The following is a 14320-nucleotide window of genomic DNA, read 5'->3' as shown; positions in this document are numbered from 1 at the left end:
GTGTGTGACCTCGGGCCAGGAACTTACCCCAGAACTTCTGAGCCTCCCTTTTCTTAGCTTTGTAGTAGGCCTGCAATAGAATAGTAGAGGTCCTTCTACTATGTGACGAGTAAGTGCACACAGTTGTGCACGGGTCAGCTCCCGGGGCTGAAGGTGCTGAGACAGGCTTGCAGTGGGGGTGGGGGAGGGGGTGCAGCCTGCTGGGGTCGGGGAGGGACTTTGGTAAGAAGCCAGGGAAGTTGCATAACCCACAGGTGCACAAAGCTTCTGAGTTTCAGAATCAGCCAGGCAGGAGAGTTAAGCTCGAATGGCACTATTTAAAGTTGAGCATGGGGAAAATAGAGCAGTGACCCCTCTAAGTGTCTGAGCCCAGAAGGGGGCCTGGAAGCCGGAGTATCCACTAGGGGGCTTAGAAACAGGGAAAGAGCTGAGCCCAGGAAGCCCAGAAGCTTCTATTGAGCCTGGCTTGAGGGTCAGGGGACCATGGGATAGCTCAACTCCAAGACCAAGCCCCACATGGCAGGCAGGACCCAGCATGGAACCATAGGACATGCCTTCAGGGACTCACACACACACACACACAGCCCCCAGGGCCCACAAAGGGTCAAGCACGGGCAGCAGCTGGAAAGCGCACAAGAGCAGAGCGTGGAGGGGACTCAGGAGTTGGGGGTGAGGGACTCAAAGCAAGGCTGATCAGGGAGCAGGAGTCAAGGGCGAGTGAGAACAACCTCCTGGGACCACATCTCCTTCCACGGGAAGACTGGAAAGGAGAGGAAATGGGGCCGAGCATCTCCCTCTGACACAGGTTGTGAGAGGGGAAGACAAAGACACGTGAGATTAGCACAGATGTAGGCAGGTAAGTGGACAGGGATGCAAGCTGGAGAGACGACGGAGTGAGACACAGAGACACAGAGCATCACACACACGGAGACTGTGGGCATTTAGAGAGACAGAGACAGAGAGAGAGATACAAAGAGAGACACGGAGAGAGAAGGGATGCAGAGAGAGACAAACCAAGAGATAGAAAGAGATGGAGGGAGACCCTAGAGCAGAGGCCAACTCACCAAACTCGCAGATGAAGGCCAACTCCTGCGTGCAGTTGTCTGAGGCCACCCACCTAAAGGAAGGGTCTCTTCCGATGTAGCTGCAGGTGTTGGGTGCAGAAGCGTCCTGCCCTCGGTGCCAGTGGCTGTAGCTCACACACGAGGCGTCCATCCAGATCCTGGGCCCTGGGATGGGAACACGACCACCAGGCCTGGCCCCAGCACCACTGCTTGTGTGCTGCGGGTGCTTAGTCAGTGCTGACGGATGGCCTGAAGGCCTCTATGCCACACCAGTGCAGGGGCATTGCCTAAACACTGTCTTCTGATGTAAGACAGGAAGACCTGTCTTCCAGGTTTCTTGACCTGCAAACCAGGGCACTGCGCCAGAGAGCCCATGCAAGGCAGTTTGATTAAATAAATGATCCTGAGGGAGGAGCTAAGATGGCGGAGGAATAGGACAGGGAGACCACTTTCTCCCCCACAAATTCATCGAAAGATCATTTGAACGCTGAGCAAACTCCACAAAACAACTTCTGACAGCTAGCAGAGGATATCAGGCACCCAGAAAAGCAGCCCACTGTCTTCGAAAGGAGGTAGGAGAAAATATAAAAAATAAAAAGAGAGACAAAAGAGTTAGGGACGGAGATCCATCCTGGGAAGGGAATCTTAATAGAGGAAGTTTCCAAACACCAGGAAACCCTCTCACCGGCGGGTCTGGGGGAAGTTTTCGAATCTCAGAGGGCAACCTAACTGGGAGGAAAAATAAAACCCACAGATTACATGCCTAAAAGCAACTCCCAGTAGAAAAGTACCCCAAACGCCCGCATCCGCCACCAGCAAGTGGGGGCTGAACAGAGAGGAGCGGGCAGCATTGCTTAGGGTAAGGACTGGGCCCAAATGCCCTGAGGGCAATCGGAGGGAGCTAACGTGAGATAGCAACTTAAACTGTGGGATAGCAAGAGAGAGAGAATTAACCTGCGAAAAGCCTTAAACTAAGGCACTACCCACCCCTTCCCAGAACAAAGGACTGAGTGAATACCAGAGAAGAGCTAGCCGGCTGTGGACGGACCCATCCCCCGCCAGAGGCAGGAGGCAGGGGGGAGGGGAAAGGGGCAAACTCGGCCCCAGAGAAGGCATCCCCTACCAAACTGCAAACAGGCCTCCAGTCTCTAACCAAAGACTTCCTGAGATTCTGGATGGTTGACATCCGCCGGGAGGGTAGCAGCCAGCGATCAGCTAGCTCCCCAGAAGAAACACAAGGTGCACCAGACCAGCGAGCCCGGAAACTGAGGCTGGGACCGCAGAGGGGAGAAGGCGCGCTGTACCCGGGGAGAGTGCGCTCGTCAAGCTCCTAGTTGCCTGAGCTGCTCGGACGGGGAAGGCACAAAACGCAGGCCCAACTGAGCCTGTGCCTTTGTGGAGTACCCAAAAACCTGAACCTGAGCGGCTTAGGCCTGGGAAGTGCACGCAACTCAGGGCCCACTCCCTGGAGAGCAGCCTGGAGCCTGAGCAGTGTAGACGGGAAAAGCACATACACCGTGAGCGGGGGCAAACCCAGTGTGGCCGGAACACTGCGAGTGCTCCCCACATGCGCCAGTGATATTTGTCTGTAGCGCCCCTTTTCCTCCCCAGATCACGTCTATTTCCTCCCTCCCCCTTCTCTTCTCAATCCAATTCTGTGAATCTCTGTGGGTGTTCTGGGCTACAGAGAACACCTAGGGAACAGAGTACAACCTAGATCTGTCTCTCCTCTCTTGAATCCCCCTTTTTCTCCTCCTGCTCACCTCTATCTCCTTCCTCCCTCTCCTCTTCTTCATGTAACTCTGTGAACCTCTCTGGGTGTCCCTCACTGTGGAGAATCCTTTCATCATTAACCTAGAAGTTTTATTATCAGTGCTGTATGGATGGAGAAGTCTTGAGGCTACTGGAAGAATAAGACTGAAAACCAGAGGCAAGAGGCTTAAGCCCAAAACCTGAGAACACCAGAGAACTCCTGACTACAGGGAACGTTAATTAATAAGAGATCATCCAAAAGCCTCAATACCTACACTGAAACCAACTACCACCCAAGAGCCAATAAGTCCCAGAGCAAGACATACCACGCAAATTCTCCAGCGACTCAGGAACATAGCCCTGAGCGTCAATATACAGGCTGCCCAAAGTCACACCAAACCCATAGACCCATCTCAAAACTCACTACTGGACACTCCATTGCACTCCAGAGAGAATAAATCCACCCACCAGAACACTGACACAAGCTTCCCTAACCAGGAAACCTTGACAAGCCAATCATCCAACCCCACCCACTGGGAGAAACCTCCACAATAAAAAGGACCCACAGACTACCAGAATACAGAAAGGCCACCCCAAACACAGCAATCTAAATAAGATGAAAAGGCAGAGAAATACCCAGCAGGTAAAGGAACATGAAAAATGCCCACCAAGCCAAACGAGGAGGAGGAGATAGGGAATCTACCTGAAAAAGGATTTAGAATAATGATAATAAAAATGATCCAAAATCTTGAAAACAAAAATAGAGTTACAGATAAATAACCTGGAGACAAGGATTGAGAAGATACAAGAAATGTTTAACAAGGACCTAGAAGAAATAAAAAAAGTCAGTTAAAAATGAATAAGGCAATAAATGAGATAAAAAACACTCTGGAGGGAACCAACAGTAGAATAACGGAGGCAGAAGATAGGATAAGTGAGGCAGAAGATAAAATGGTGGAAATAAATGAAGCAGAGAGGAAGAAAGAAAAAAGAATCAAAAGAAATGAGGACAACCTCAGGGACCTCTGGGACAATGTGAAACACCCCAACATTCGAATCATAGGAGTCCCAGAAAAAGAAGAGAAAAAGAAAGGCCATGAGAAAATACTCGAGGAGATAATAGCTGAAAAGTTCCCTAAAATGGGGAAGGAAATAGTCACACAAGTCCAAGAAACCCAGAGAGTCCCAAACAGGATAAACCCAAGGCAAAACACCCCAAGACACATTAATCAAATTAACAAAGATCAAACACAAAGAACAAATACTAAAAGCAGCAAGGGAGAAACAACAAATAACTCACAAAGGGGTTCCCATAAGGATAACAGCTAATCTTTCAATAGAAACTCTTCAGGCCAGAAGGGAATGGCAGGACATACTTAAAGTAATGAAAGAGAACAACCTACAACCCAGATTACTGTACCCAGCAAGGATCTCATTCAGATATGAAGGAGAATTCAAAAGCTTTACAGACAAGCAAAAGCTGAGAGAATTCAGCACCACAAAACCAGCTCTTCAACAAATGCTAAAGGATCTTCTCTAGACAGAAAACACAGAAAGGTTGTATGAACGCGAACCCAAAACAACAAAGCAAATGGCAACGGGACCATTCTTATCAATAATTACCTTAAATGTAAATGGGTGGAATGCCCCAACCAAAAGACAAAGACTGGCTAAATGGATACAAAAGCAAGACCCCTATATATGCTGTCTACAAGAGACCCACATCAAAACAAGGGACACATACAGACTGAAAGTGAAGGGCTGGAAAAAAATATTTCACACAAATGGAGACCAAAAGAAAGCAGTAGTCACAATACTCATATCAGATAAAATAGACTTTAAAATAAAGGCTGTGAAAAGAGACAAAGAAGGACACTACATAATGATCAAAGGATCAATCCAAGAAGAAGATATAACAATTATAAATATATATGCAACCAACATAGGGGCACCGCAATATGTAAGGCAAATGCTAACAAGAATGAAAGGGGAAATTAACAATAACACAATCATAGTGGGAGACTTTAATACCCCACTCACACCTATGGATAGATCAACTAAACAGAAAATTAACAAGGAAACACAAACTTTAAATGACACAATGGGCCAACTAGACCTAATTGATATCTATAGGACATTTCACCCTAAATAAATGATGCTTCCAGCAATGTCTAAGCACAGTCTAAAAAAGAGCATAGCAGTGTGCCTTGGGATGGTGAGAGATGTTCCAGAAAGAAACAGGGGGACTTGTTAGATATATGTGGACAGAAATGAGTTAAAGTAGAAGTAGTTTTCATTGCTTGAATGAAACTCTTCAGAGACTTGAATACACTGACAAGACTACTGAAGAAGAGAGAGAGAGATTGTGTGTGTGTGTGTGTGTGTGTGTGTGTGTGTAAGTATATCAAGAACACCAGAGATCTCGAAAGCACTGGATATGAAATATTTACTGTGAAGACTTAAAAATACATTTACCATTTTTTAGAGGAAAAGGAATCCATACATATGGTTAAAGACTCAAAGAGAGCAAAAAGGTATAAAAAGAAAACATCTTCCCTGTTTCAACTTACAGACTTCTCCCATCATTGTTATGATTCTTGCAAATAGCTCCAGAACAAATGGTTTCCACATATCAGCCTGTAGAGTGCCTGGAATCTAGTACACAAACAGTACATAGCATAGTACACAAATGCCATGGTGCCGCACACAGCCAGGACAGTCCCCTGCTTCTTAAACAACACTGAATGCGGAAGGTCGGGACCTACCAGCCTCCTCAGATCTACCCCATTTTCTGTAACAGCCATGCAGTGTCCCTTGGAGACTTTAAACAGACATGCTCCGGACCTCTCTGGTGGTCCAGTGGTAAAGAATCCACCTGCCAATGCAGGGGACACTGGTCGGAGCCCTGGCCTGGGAAGATCCTGCATGTTGTGGGACGACTAAGCGCGTGTGCCACAACTACTGAGCCCGCCGCCACAGCTGCGGGACCCAGCGCGCCCTAGAGCCCGACCTCCAGACAAGAGAAGCCACTGCAACCGGAGAGCAGCCCCACTCGCTGCAGCCAGAGAGCCTTCATGCGGCAGCCAGGACCCAGCACAGCCAATAATAAATGAGTAAATTAACGCAGACGTGCTCCTTTAACTGCGTGTGAACGAGTGTCTGATATACTGAAATCCACACTTCCTGTGCCGACAAAACAAGAAACCATTCAACGGATGTCACCTGAAGATGCATCTTAGAATTCAGATCTCCTGGTTGTGAGTTTCCTAAACTGAGCTTTGCCGGCTGCTCCTTTATTAAAGCCTTTCCATCCACGCTGGCACATTTCCACAGGTGCTCAGCCCAGACCAAGTTACTCATTGCTAAAGCCCAGCAGCTTCTACAGGGCAATGCAAGTTGGCAGGACACTGTCATCTTGAGCAAGTCATGTCCTCTCTCTGGACTTGTTTTCCCCGTCCATAAAATAAGTGTAGCAGTGCTTGCCTTGTGGGGGCAGGTGTAAAGCTTAAGTATGAACACCCATTCTTTGTTATGTACGGGCCCCAGGAAAACAAAAATGGCCAGAATACCGTTCCTTCCCTTGAAGAGTTCACAGAGTGGGGGAAGACACCTAAGAACTGACGTCATGCCAGAAGTGGACAAGGTCCTGCAGGTGCAAAGAGAACTCACCTGAACGTGCAGGGGTTGACGAGAGGCTCACTATTCCACCAAGAACCGAGAGAAGGATAAGGACGGGTTTCCAGGACAACCATTAACATGAGACGTTCTGTTGTGAACTGAACTGTGTTAAGCACTTAACCCACTTCAGCCTCATAACAAGTAAGGAAAGGCATATGGAAGTGCTTTGGAAATAGCTTAGTCATTATTTCCTGAGGCTCAGTTTTCTTGTCTGTCGAGTAGGGACAACAGTTATAACTCTCATCAATTATGATAAGGATTCAGTGTGAAAATGGACGTGAAGCCCTCAGGACAGTGCCCAACACTATTCCACCAAGAACTGAAGATGCCACAGCTAGTCTCACAGGCACAAGTAAAGAAAAGGACATTTCTAGCACGTTAGCTGTGTGCCAGATTCTCTGCTAGCTACTGAGCAAGAATTATTTCATTTGATCCACAAAACAACCAAAAGGAGAATCTCCTAATCATGAGAATTGGCACATATTAATTTGTTCCATGGAGCTCTGGATAAGAAGCTATGGTGAGAACCACAGCCACAAACTCCCCATAAAGTATAATTATCACAGCACCTACCTTCTGCAGTTTCATTCCGAGCTGAGTTCCCTGTGAGTCCAATCCACCATTCCCTGTCCTGGGAGAGGTGCTTCTGCAGAAATTGCTGGGTGCCTTCATCACGAATGAAGACCAGGTGGCCTCCTTGCCCCTCACACCAGCTCTGGGCACCATAGAAGGTGCGTCCGAGAGACACAAATTCATAGCAAGCATCTCTGAAAGCCACTTGGCTCTTAGAGCAAAAGCTGCCGTCCTCTGGCTTAGCAGTAATGGCCCCAAACCCCAGAGCAAGCCCCAGGAGTACCACGGCCAAGGTGCTCATCTTTGAACCTCGACTGGAGCATCTGGGTGGAGGGCTCAGGTCCTTCATATGTTGGTGCCTTCACAACTGACTGCCATCCATCTTTCCTCCTCTTTTTGTATCACATCATAGTGACTAACCTCTTGTTTAAGAGACAAAACACTCAGAATGAATGTGTCTGCCTTTTTGCTTCCCCCAGTTCTTTGTTCCATGACAGTTCCAAATCCAATTACTTTGCAAAACAGTCTTGTAGAGAAAGATAACATTGCTGTATCACCTGTCTGCTTGTCATTGGGTCAACTGTTAGCTTCTGATAAAAATTCCTGGTTATTGGTTTTATGTCATTACCTTTCAGGGCTAAATGTTTCATGAGGAGCCATCAGCTTGAGGGAACTAGGCGATGAAAGAAAAACAGCAGGAAAGCTAGAGTTATGGATGGTAAAGAAACCAAGTTGTGCTCATATCCAGCTCTAGTGTCTGGAGTGGCCACTCTGCCCAGATGATAATCACATTCTCCCAGCGTGGCTTCAATCCTAATGAAGACTTTTTTCTGCTCTCTGACTCATCACATTGCCACTCATGGCTATTTGAGAGTAAATATTTCCTACACAATTTATATGATGTCATCATGAAAATAAGCTTTTAAAACTTCAAACCTGCCATTCCTCACCCACTGTCTAAACCCTGCAACAGGTAGCTCTCCATGGTCAATGGATCAAGTTCAAGCCTCTTGGCTTTGTATTCAAGGCCCTATAAGAATTGGTCCCTGACAGTGTTTCCAAATACACCCCCAAAATGTGGGGAAACAGGCTCTTTCACTGATTGCTGTTGGAATTATAAATTAGTACAACCTCTGTTGTGGGCAGTGTAGAAATATCTATCAAAAAACATCTATTAAAATTTTAAAAGCAAAAGCTCTGTAATGTTGCAGTTCCACTTCTAGGAATTTTACCTACAGAGAAATTCATACATATGTGAAATATCATATGGTTATTCGTTGCAGAATTTTGTAAGAAGGAAAGATTGGAAACAACCTAAACATCCATTGAAAGAAAATTGGTTAATAAAATATGGTACATCCTATATACCCACTATTCTGAAAATTTCATCTAAATGGAATTCTACACTATGTGGCCTTTTGTGGCTTCTTTCACTTTAGCATAATGTCTTCAAGGTTCATCTGTCTTATAGCGGGTATTGATGCTTCATTCCTTTTTGGGGGGGGCATTCCTAAAAAGTTTATAGAATAAATGTTCAATGAAGGGTCTTTCAGATATGTTATATCCTCACCTTAGCTTTTCGTTTGCCTTTCTGGGTAGTGTTTGTTGTTCATGATAACTTTCTAGATTAATTAAGTTTGCCAAAATTACTATGATACTTTAGCAGTGGGAAAATGCCAGAGTTTCTCTAGGGAATTTTTTCTTTGGAAAGATATCTATGTAGGCCATTTGGGTTGTAATGGGGTGACACCAGGCCCCAATTTATACCATTATGACAAAACGCAGCACTGGATGAGATGGGCTGCATAGGAAGTTAGCAATGTGAGGTTGGAGAAGGGAGCCATGCATCATGGTGGGACTCTGGAGCCTTCAGAAAAGGTATCAGATAAATGGATTCTCGTGGCAGGGTGGCCAACGGCTTTAGAAAACACAGTTGTCTAATGTTTGGTTTTAAGCTGTTAACTCGTTCTGACCTAAGTTACCACTTTTTTTTTTTCACTCCCATCCCTCTCTCCCCCAGCCTCTGGCAACTACGACTTTCTATCTTTATGGACATAACTATTCTGGATGTTTCATATACACAGAATCATATGTGTACCTTTGTGTCTAGCATAATATTTTCAAAGTTTTCACTTTATTCCTTAACTGCAGATAATATAGACCACATTGTTTATCCATCTTTCTGTTGAGGTACACTTGGGTTATTTTATTCTGTGCATTTCTTGGGGAAAAGGAATGATGTCTCTTAATCTCTGTCTGTCCCTTGGCTGGCACACAGTAGGACTCAGTCGCACCGGCCAACTTGGCCCCGTCCCAGGTCCCTGGGGCTGACCCTTGAAAACCAACCCCCGCCCCCAACCCAGTTTCCATTTCCAGCAGACTTCCAAGCCCTCAGGAGCCGTTCTGCCAGGCAGGGCTCTGGGTGGGATTCGATGTCAGCGCTGACTCACAGGCTGGAACACCGGCTGGGCAGAGCTAGCCTCTTATCTCTAGGGGCCAAGCAACAAATGACTTTCATTAGAAAACTATGTGGAAGGCCACAAGCAGAGATAGTGTATCTCCTGGGTAAAGGCTTAATTTATGTCCCTCATGAAATGTGCTTGGTGACATTAGATAAGGATTGCAAATCTGCAGGCTAAATTCCATTTTCACGTTCTTCATATTCTGATTAATTGCAGACTCCTGGGCACAGAATTCATCTGGGTGATATCAGCTCTCAATGTGCCTTAACCTCTGTGTATGTGAAGAAAAGACACAGAACATGACTGGACCCATGTGAGCCTGATTCCAGGGATCCAATCCAGCTGCCCAAGCCTCCAAATCCTGATTTGCATTATCAGCAAGTGAAAACAGAGAGCAGGTTTGGTTTAAATAGGGCATTGAGTCCGTAAAAAGAACCAGAAAGCTGTTCATGCCCTGCAGCCCAGACATCCCAGTCCTAGGAACAGACCCACGTTAGTCTGGCTTCCCTCAGAAACCTGAGACAAGAACTCAAGTGCAAGCAGTTTATTTGGAAAACAGTGCAATTCTACATGAATTGGTGTTTTTGTTGGTCATATTGAATCTTTGTCACTTATTTGATCAATAAGACTACAAAGCGAAAGAATTTTCAGTTTCATCCCCCTAATACATTTTCATTTCTTTGTGCTTCCTTTGAATGCTTCTTCTCTTGAAGATAAACATTTTACTCAGGCACAATCATAGTACACATATAACTAGCTCACACTGAATCCTGCCTTTCCCTCTTAGCATTATAGTAAGTCTTTTCCACCTTGCTAAATGGCTTTGAAATCAGCATGGTGGTGGCTGTCTCTCCTGAATGGACCTTTAGTAGTCCATTCCCATTTGCTAGATTTTGTGTGTGATTTTCTCCATCTATTCAGTTTTGCTATCCTAGTCAACACTGCTATGAACGTCTTCTGAGTTATCTCTTGAGGGTTGTAGCAGACACTGGCATGTAAGGCTTCTCAATGCAGGCACCCATGGCTCTTTGCCTCCCTCTGCACACAAGGAACGGGATGAAAGTTTCTGGAAGTTAGCCACTCAGGAGAAACTCTCACCGTTATTGACCAAAGTTGCTGGGTCAATCCCTCAGCTCTCTCAAGATCACTCTGAGGCATGTTCACACCATCTCCAGAGTTCCCCCCCGCCGAGGGAGCTCAGTTGTCCCGGATGGTAATGGCCTTGATAAGGCACTGTTAATGTCCACCACAGGCTTCCTGGGTGGCTCAGTGGTGAAGAATCTGCCTGCCAAGCAGGAGACACAGGTTTGATCCCTGGGTTGGGAAGATACCCTGGAGAAAGGAATGGCAACCCACTCCAGTATTCTCGCCTGGGAAATCCCGTGGACAGCAGAGCCTGGCAAGCTACAGTCCATGGCGTCACAGAGTCAGACGCGACTCAGCAACTAAATGACATCAGCAATGTCTGCCCTCCCGGTCTCACTGCCCACTCCCTCACTGGCGTGTCCTGGGTTCCCACCCCAGATAAACCATCTGTGCACTGGAATCTCGGTCTCCGCGTCTGCTTCTGGAAGAGCCACGCTCAGACAAGTCTCTTCTTGGGACTGGGATGCTGCCCACAGGGCATGAACATCTCTGTGATTCTTGCTATAGACTCAACACCTATTTAAACCAAATTAATAATCTCGCTGTTGTTCATGTTGCTGATCCCACATGAAGGCTTAGGCTGCTGGATCAAATTCCGAGAAACATGTTTGCACAGCTGAGTCGTGTCCTGCACGCTTTTCTGATGATTTCAGTACTGTACTTGGGGACCAGCTCTGAGCAGCTGATAACGACCTGTCACTGGAATAGTGGGCGGTATTCTCTAGATTTTTTAAGCATCTGTGTAGATGAGCCTTCCAGGTTTGCTCATGTACACCTGGTTGTTTGCTACTCTAGGGTGCCTGGTAACCTGGATCTTGAAGGACTAGAAAGGAATGGGGTAGAGGTAGGGGTTGGGGGAGAGCTAGTTGAAGAGGCGTCTCAGGCAGAGGCCCCCAGATTGCCAAGTTCCTATTTGGTACCAGTACCCCAGAACCAACATAAACTGCAGGACCTTGCCTTGTCTCCCACTGGGTGGCCTGCCACGGCCAGCCACACCACCACTCTTTTCCACATGCTGTTTCTCTACTGAGAATGCCTTCTCTTACACATTTGCACACTTACACACTTTTTCAAGAATAGCTCAACTGTAAACCTCTTCCCCTAAGCCTTCTCGGGTGATGCAGGAGTTAAGTGCCACTTATTCCACGTCTTTGTAACAGTTTACTTCCATTTACATTAATGCCCACTGTATTTTAGTCTTGTCAGTTCTACCTCCCAAGTGTGACAAATTCGTTTTATATAAATGATAATATACAGTACATCTGTGTGGTTATTATTATTATTACCTGCATTCCTTTCTCCATGAGGTCACGTCAGCTCCCTGAGGTCAGGAGCTGTGATTTCCCACTCTTCTACCTGTCATACTCTATATGACACCGGCCTCTGCTGTTTAGTAGAACTTTGAGGAAGTTACAAATCCTGTTAAATGTTAATGGCACAATTTATGGTCTTTGTTTAGCAATGAAGTGTTTGCTCCTGGAGTCCCAGGGAGGCTCTCCCCCTGCTCCTTACATCCTGTGTTCTGGAACTCCCCACCAATGCTTGTCCCTAGGGGAGGCAGCTGCCACCTTTGCTGGGACTTTGTCTGTCACCCTGAACCCTGCTATCCAAGATATCCACATTTTCTGTTCAGCTTATCACCATGGCTAATTAGAGGCATCATTTAAAAGCTAGCTTAATTGGAAAACTGCAAAGTAATTTAGATATGATAACATTATCTCCAAAAGGGAAACATTAACTCATTTTAGGCCATAATTTTAGTAGAAGATACAGAATTGCGAAATAAGGCTGCTGTGTTTTTTTATTTATTTTTTTGGCTGTACCAAAAAAAAAAAATTCTGTCATACAGAACTTCCCTGACCAGGGATCGAACCTATGCCTCTTGCAGTGGAAGCGCAGTCTTAACTATTGGACTAGCAGGGAAGTCTGAGGCTGTCTTTTTTTGTTTGTTTTTAGTAGTTTAAAATAATAATAATAATAATTTTATTTATTTATGTTTATTTTTGGCTATGCTGGGTCTTTGTTGCTGCACAGGCTTTTCTCTAGTTGTGGCAAGTGGAGGCGACTCTCAAGTTGTAGTTTAAGGGCGTCTCATCACGCTGGCTTCTCTTGTTGCAGAGCCCGGGCTCTCAAGCTCCAGGCCTTCAGCAGCTGCAGCTCCCGGGCTTTAGCACACAGGCTCAGCAGTTGTGTCAACTGGGCTTAGTTGCCTCTCAGCATGTGGGATCTTCCGGGATCAGGGATTGAACCCATGTCTCCTGCATCGGCAGGCAGATTCTTTACCAATGAGCCACCAGGGAAACCCCCAAGGCTGTTGTTGTTATAACACAAGAACTTTTCCTTTTCAATTTAGCTTTACTTCTTGATCCCAAGACTGCTTTATGGATGCAACTTACTCCATGGAAAAAGTGGCCTCAGGGAAGGGTAGCCTCCTCTTCCTGCCTCCTTCCCCAGATGACCAGGTAAGAGGATCCCATGTTCAGTCACCCACCCCTGCCGCATGTTGTGTGATTTCTGACCCAGGGCTATAACCTCAAAAGCTTCAGTTGCTTCCTGCATAAAGTTCAGTTCAGTTCAGTCGCTCGGTTGTGTCCAACTCTTTGCAGCCCCATGGACTGCGCACGCCAGGCTTCCCTGTCCATCACCAACTCCTGGAGAGAGTCGCTTCCAGTTCATTCGCTCAATTGTGTCCGATTCTTTGTGACCCCATGGACTATGCAAGTCCATGGAATTCTCCAGGTCAGAATACTGGAGTGGGTAGTCTTTCCCTCCTCCAGAGGATCTTCTCGACCCAGGGATTGAACCCAGATCTCCCGCATTGCAGGTGGATTCTTTACCAGCTGAGCCACAAGGGAAGCCCTCCTCCATAAAGAGGGGACAGTTGTAGTGCCTGCTGGGTCTGGGCCGGGATAAGAAAATTGGTTGGTGAGCACAGAGCACAAAGCGGGGCACACATCTGGGAATGCCCGTCCTTCCCCCTTCCCGAGGAAGGAGACCACGCCTTCTTGCTCCCCCTGAGAGCCTCTCAGACCCTCCAGAGGGCAGATGGCGTGTGGTTCTGCACTCCGCCCTCCGCCCTCTGGGAGGGAGTCCTCTTCCAAGTCTCTGGATTGCTGCTGGAGGCAACATGGCCAACTTGTGCAAACGTGTGTGTGTGACTTGGGAGGAGGCCCAGAGGATACTCAACCCAGCTCAGGGAAGGGCCCTGCCAGTCAGCACCTCCTAGAACTCCAACCTTCTTCCTGCTTCCCTCTCAGCAACCCCAGCCTCCAATGCTTCAAGTCTGAGCAGTTCTCTTCCCCGCTTCCCTCTCTCTTGCCCACCATTTCCCCCGATCCCTCCTCCCCTCTCCTGGGTGCCCACTCCTTCAATGATCTGGTATGAGGTGGTGTGGCCAGGCTGTGTGATGCCTCTGGGTCTCTGCCCAAGCTGGGTCCCCTTTTGGACTCTTCCCAGCTTCTCCACATGGCCAACTCCCAGTTATCCTTCAGCTCTCAGCTCAGCGTTGCCCCTTCTGGGAAGCCTTCTGGACATGCCCTCTCCTCACCATGTTCCTTACCCTAGAGGCTTTCTCACTCCTGCCTCTTTGTCAGCTCTGATGTGCCACTGCTACCCCCGGCGGGGGGCACTCTGTACTTGTGGAAC

General features: G+C 47.0%; 2 protein-coding genes across 2 annotated transcripts in view; one reads left to right on the top strand and one right to left on the bottom strand.

The window, feature by feature from the left end:
• Positions 1-7368, bottom strand: part of PKD1L2 (polycystin 1 like 2) — a 112823-nt gene extending 105455 nt beyond the window's left edge. The window contains exons 1-2 of the mRNA XM_043437182.1: positions 7068-7368; positions 1065-1229 (exon numbers count right to left, since the gene is read on the bottom strand). Of these exons, the coding sequence (XP_043293117.1) occupies positions 1065-1229; positions 7068-7368 (466 nt within the window). The remainder of the gene's footprint in view (positions 1-1064; positions 1230-7067) is intronic.
• BCO1 (beta-carotene oxygenase 1) overlaps positions 1-14320 on the top strand; it is an 88285-nt gene that overhangs the window by 37462 nt on the left and 36503 nt on the right. The window contains 1 exon segment of the mRNA XM_043436672.1: positions 13029-13137. The gene's annotated coding sequence lies outside the window, so the exon portion shown is untranslated.

The sequence above is a fragment of the Cervus canadensis genome, chromosome 18, assembly GCF_019320065.1.
Source record: "Cervus canadensis isolate Bull #8, Minnesota chromosome 18, ASM1932006v1, whole genome shotgun sequence".
Classification (NCBI taxonomy): domain Eukaryota; kingdom Metazoa; phylum Chordata; class Mammalia; order Artiodactyla; family Cervidae; genus Cervus; species Cervus canadensis.
The sequence above is the reverse complement of the archived record's forward strand: the minus strand, read 5'-3'. Positions and strand labels throughout refer to the sequence as shown.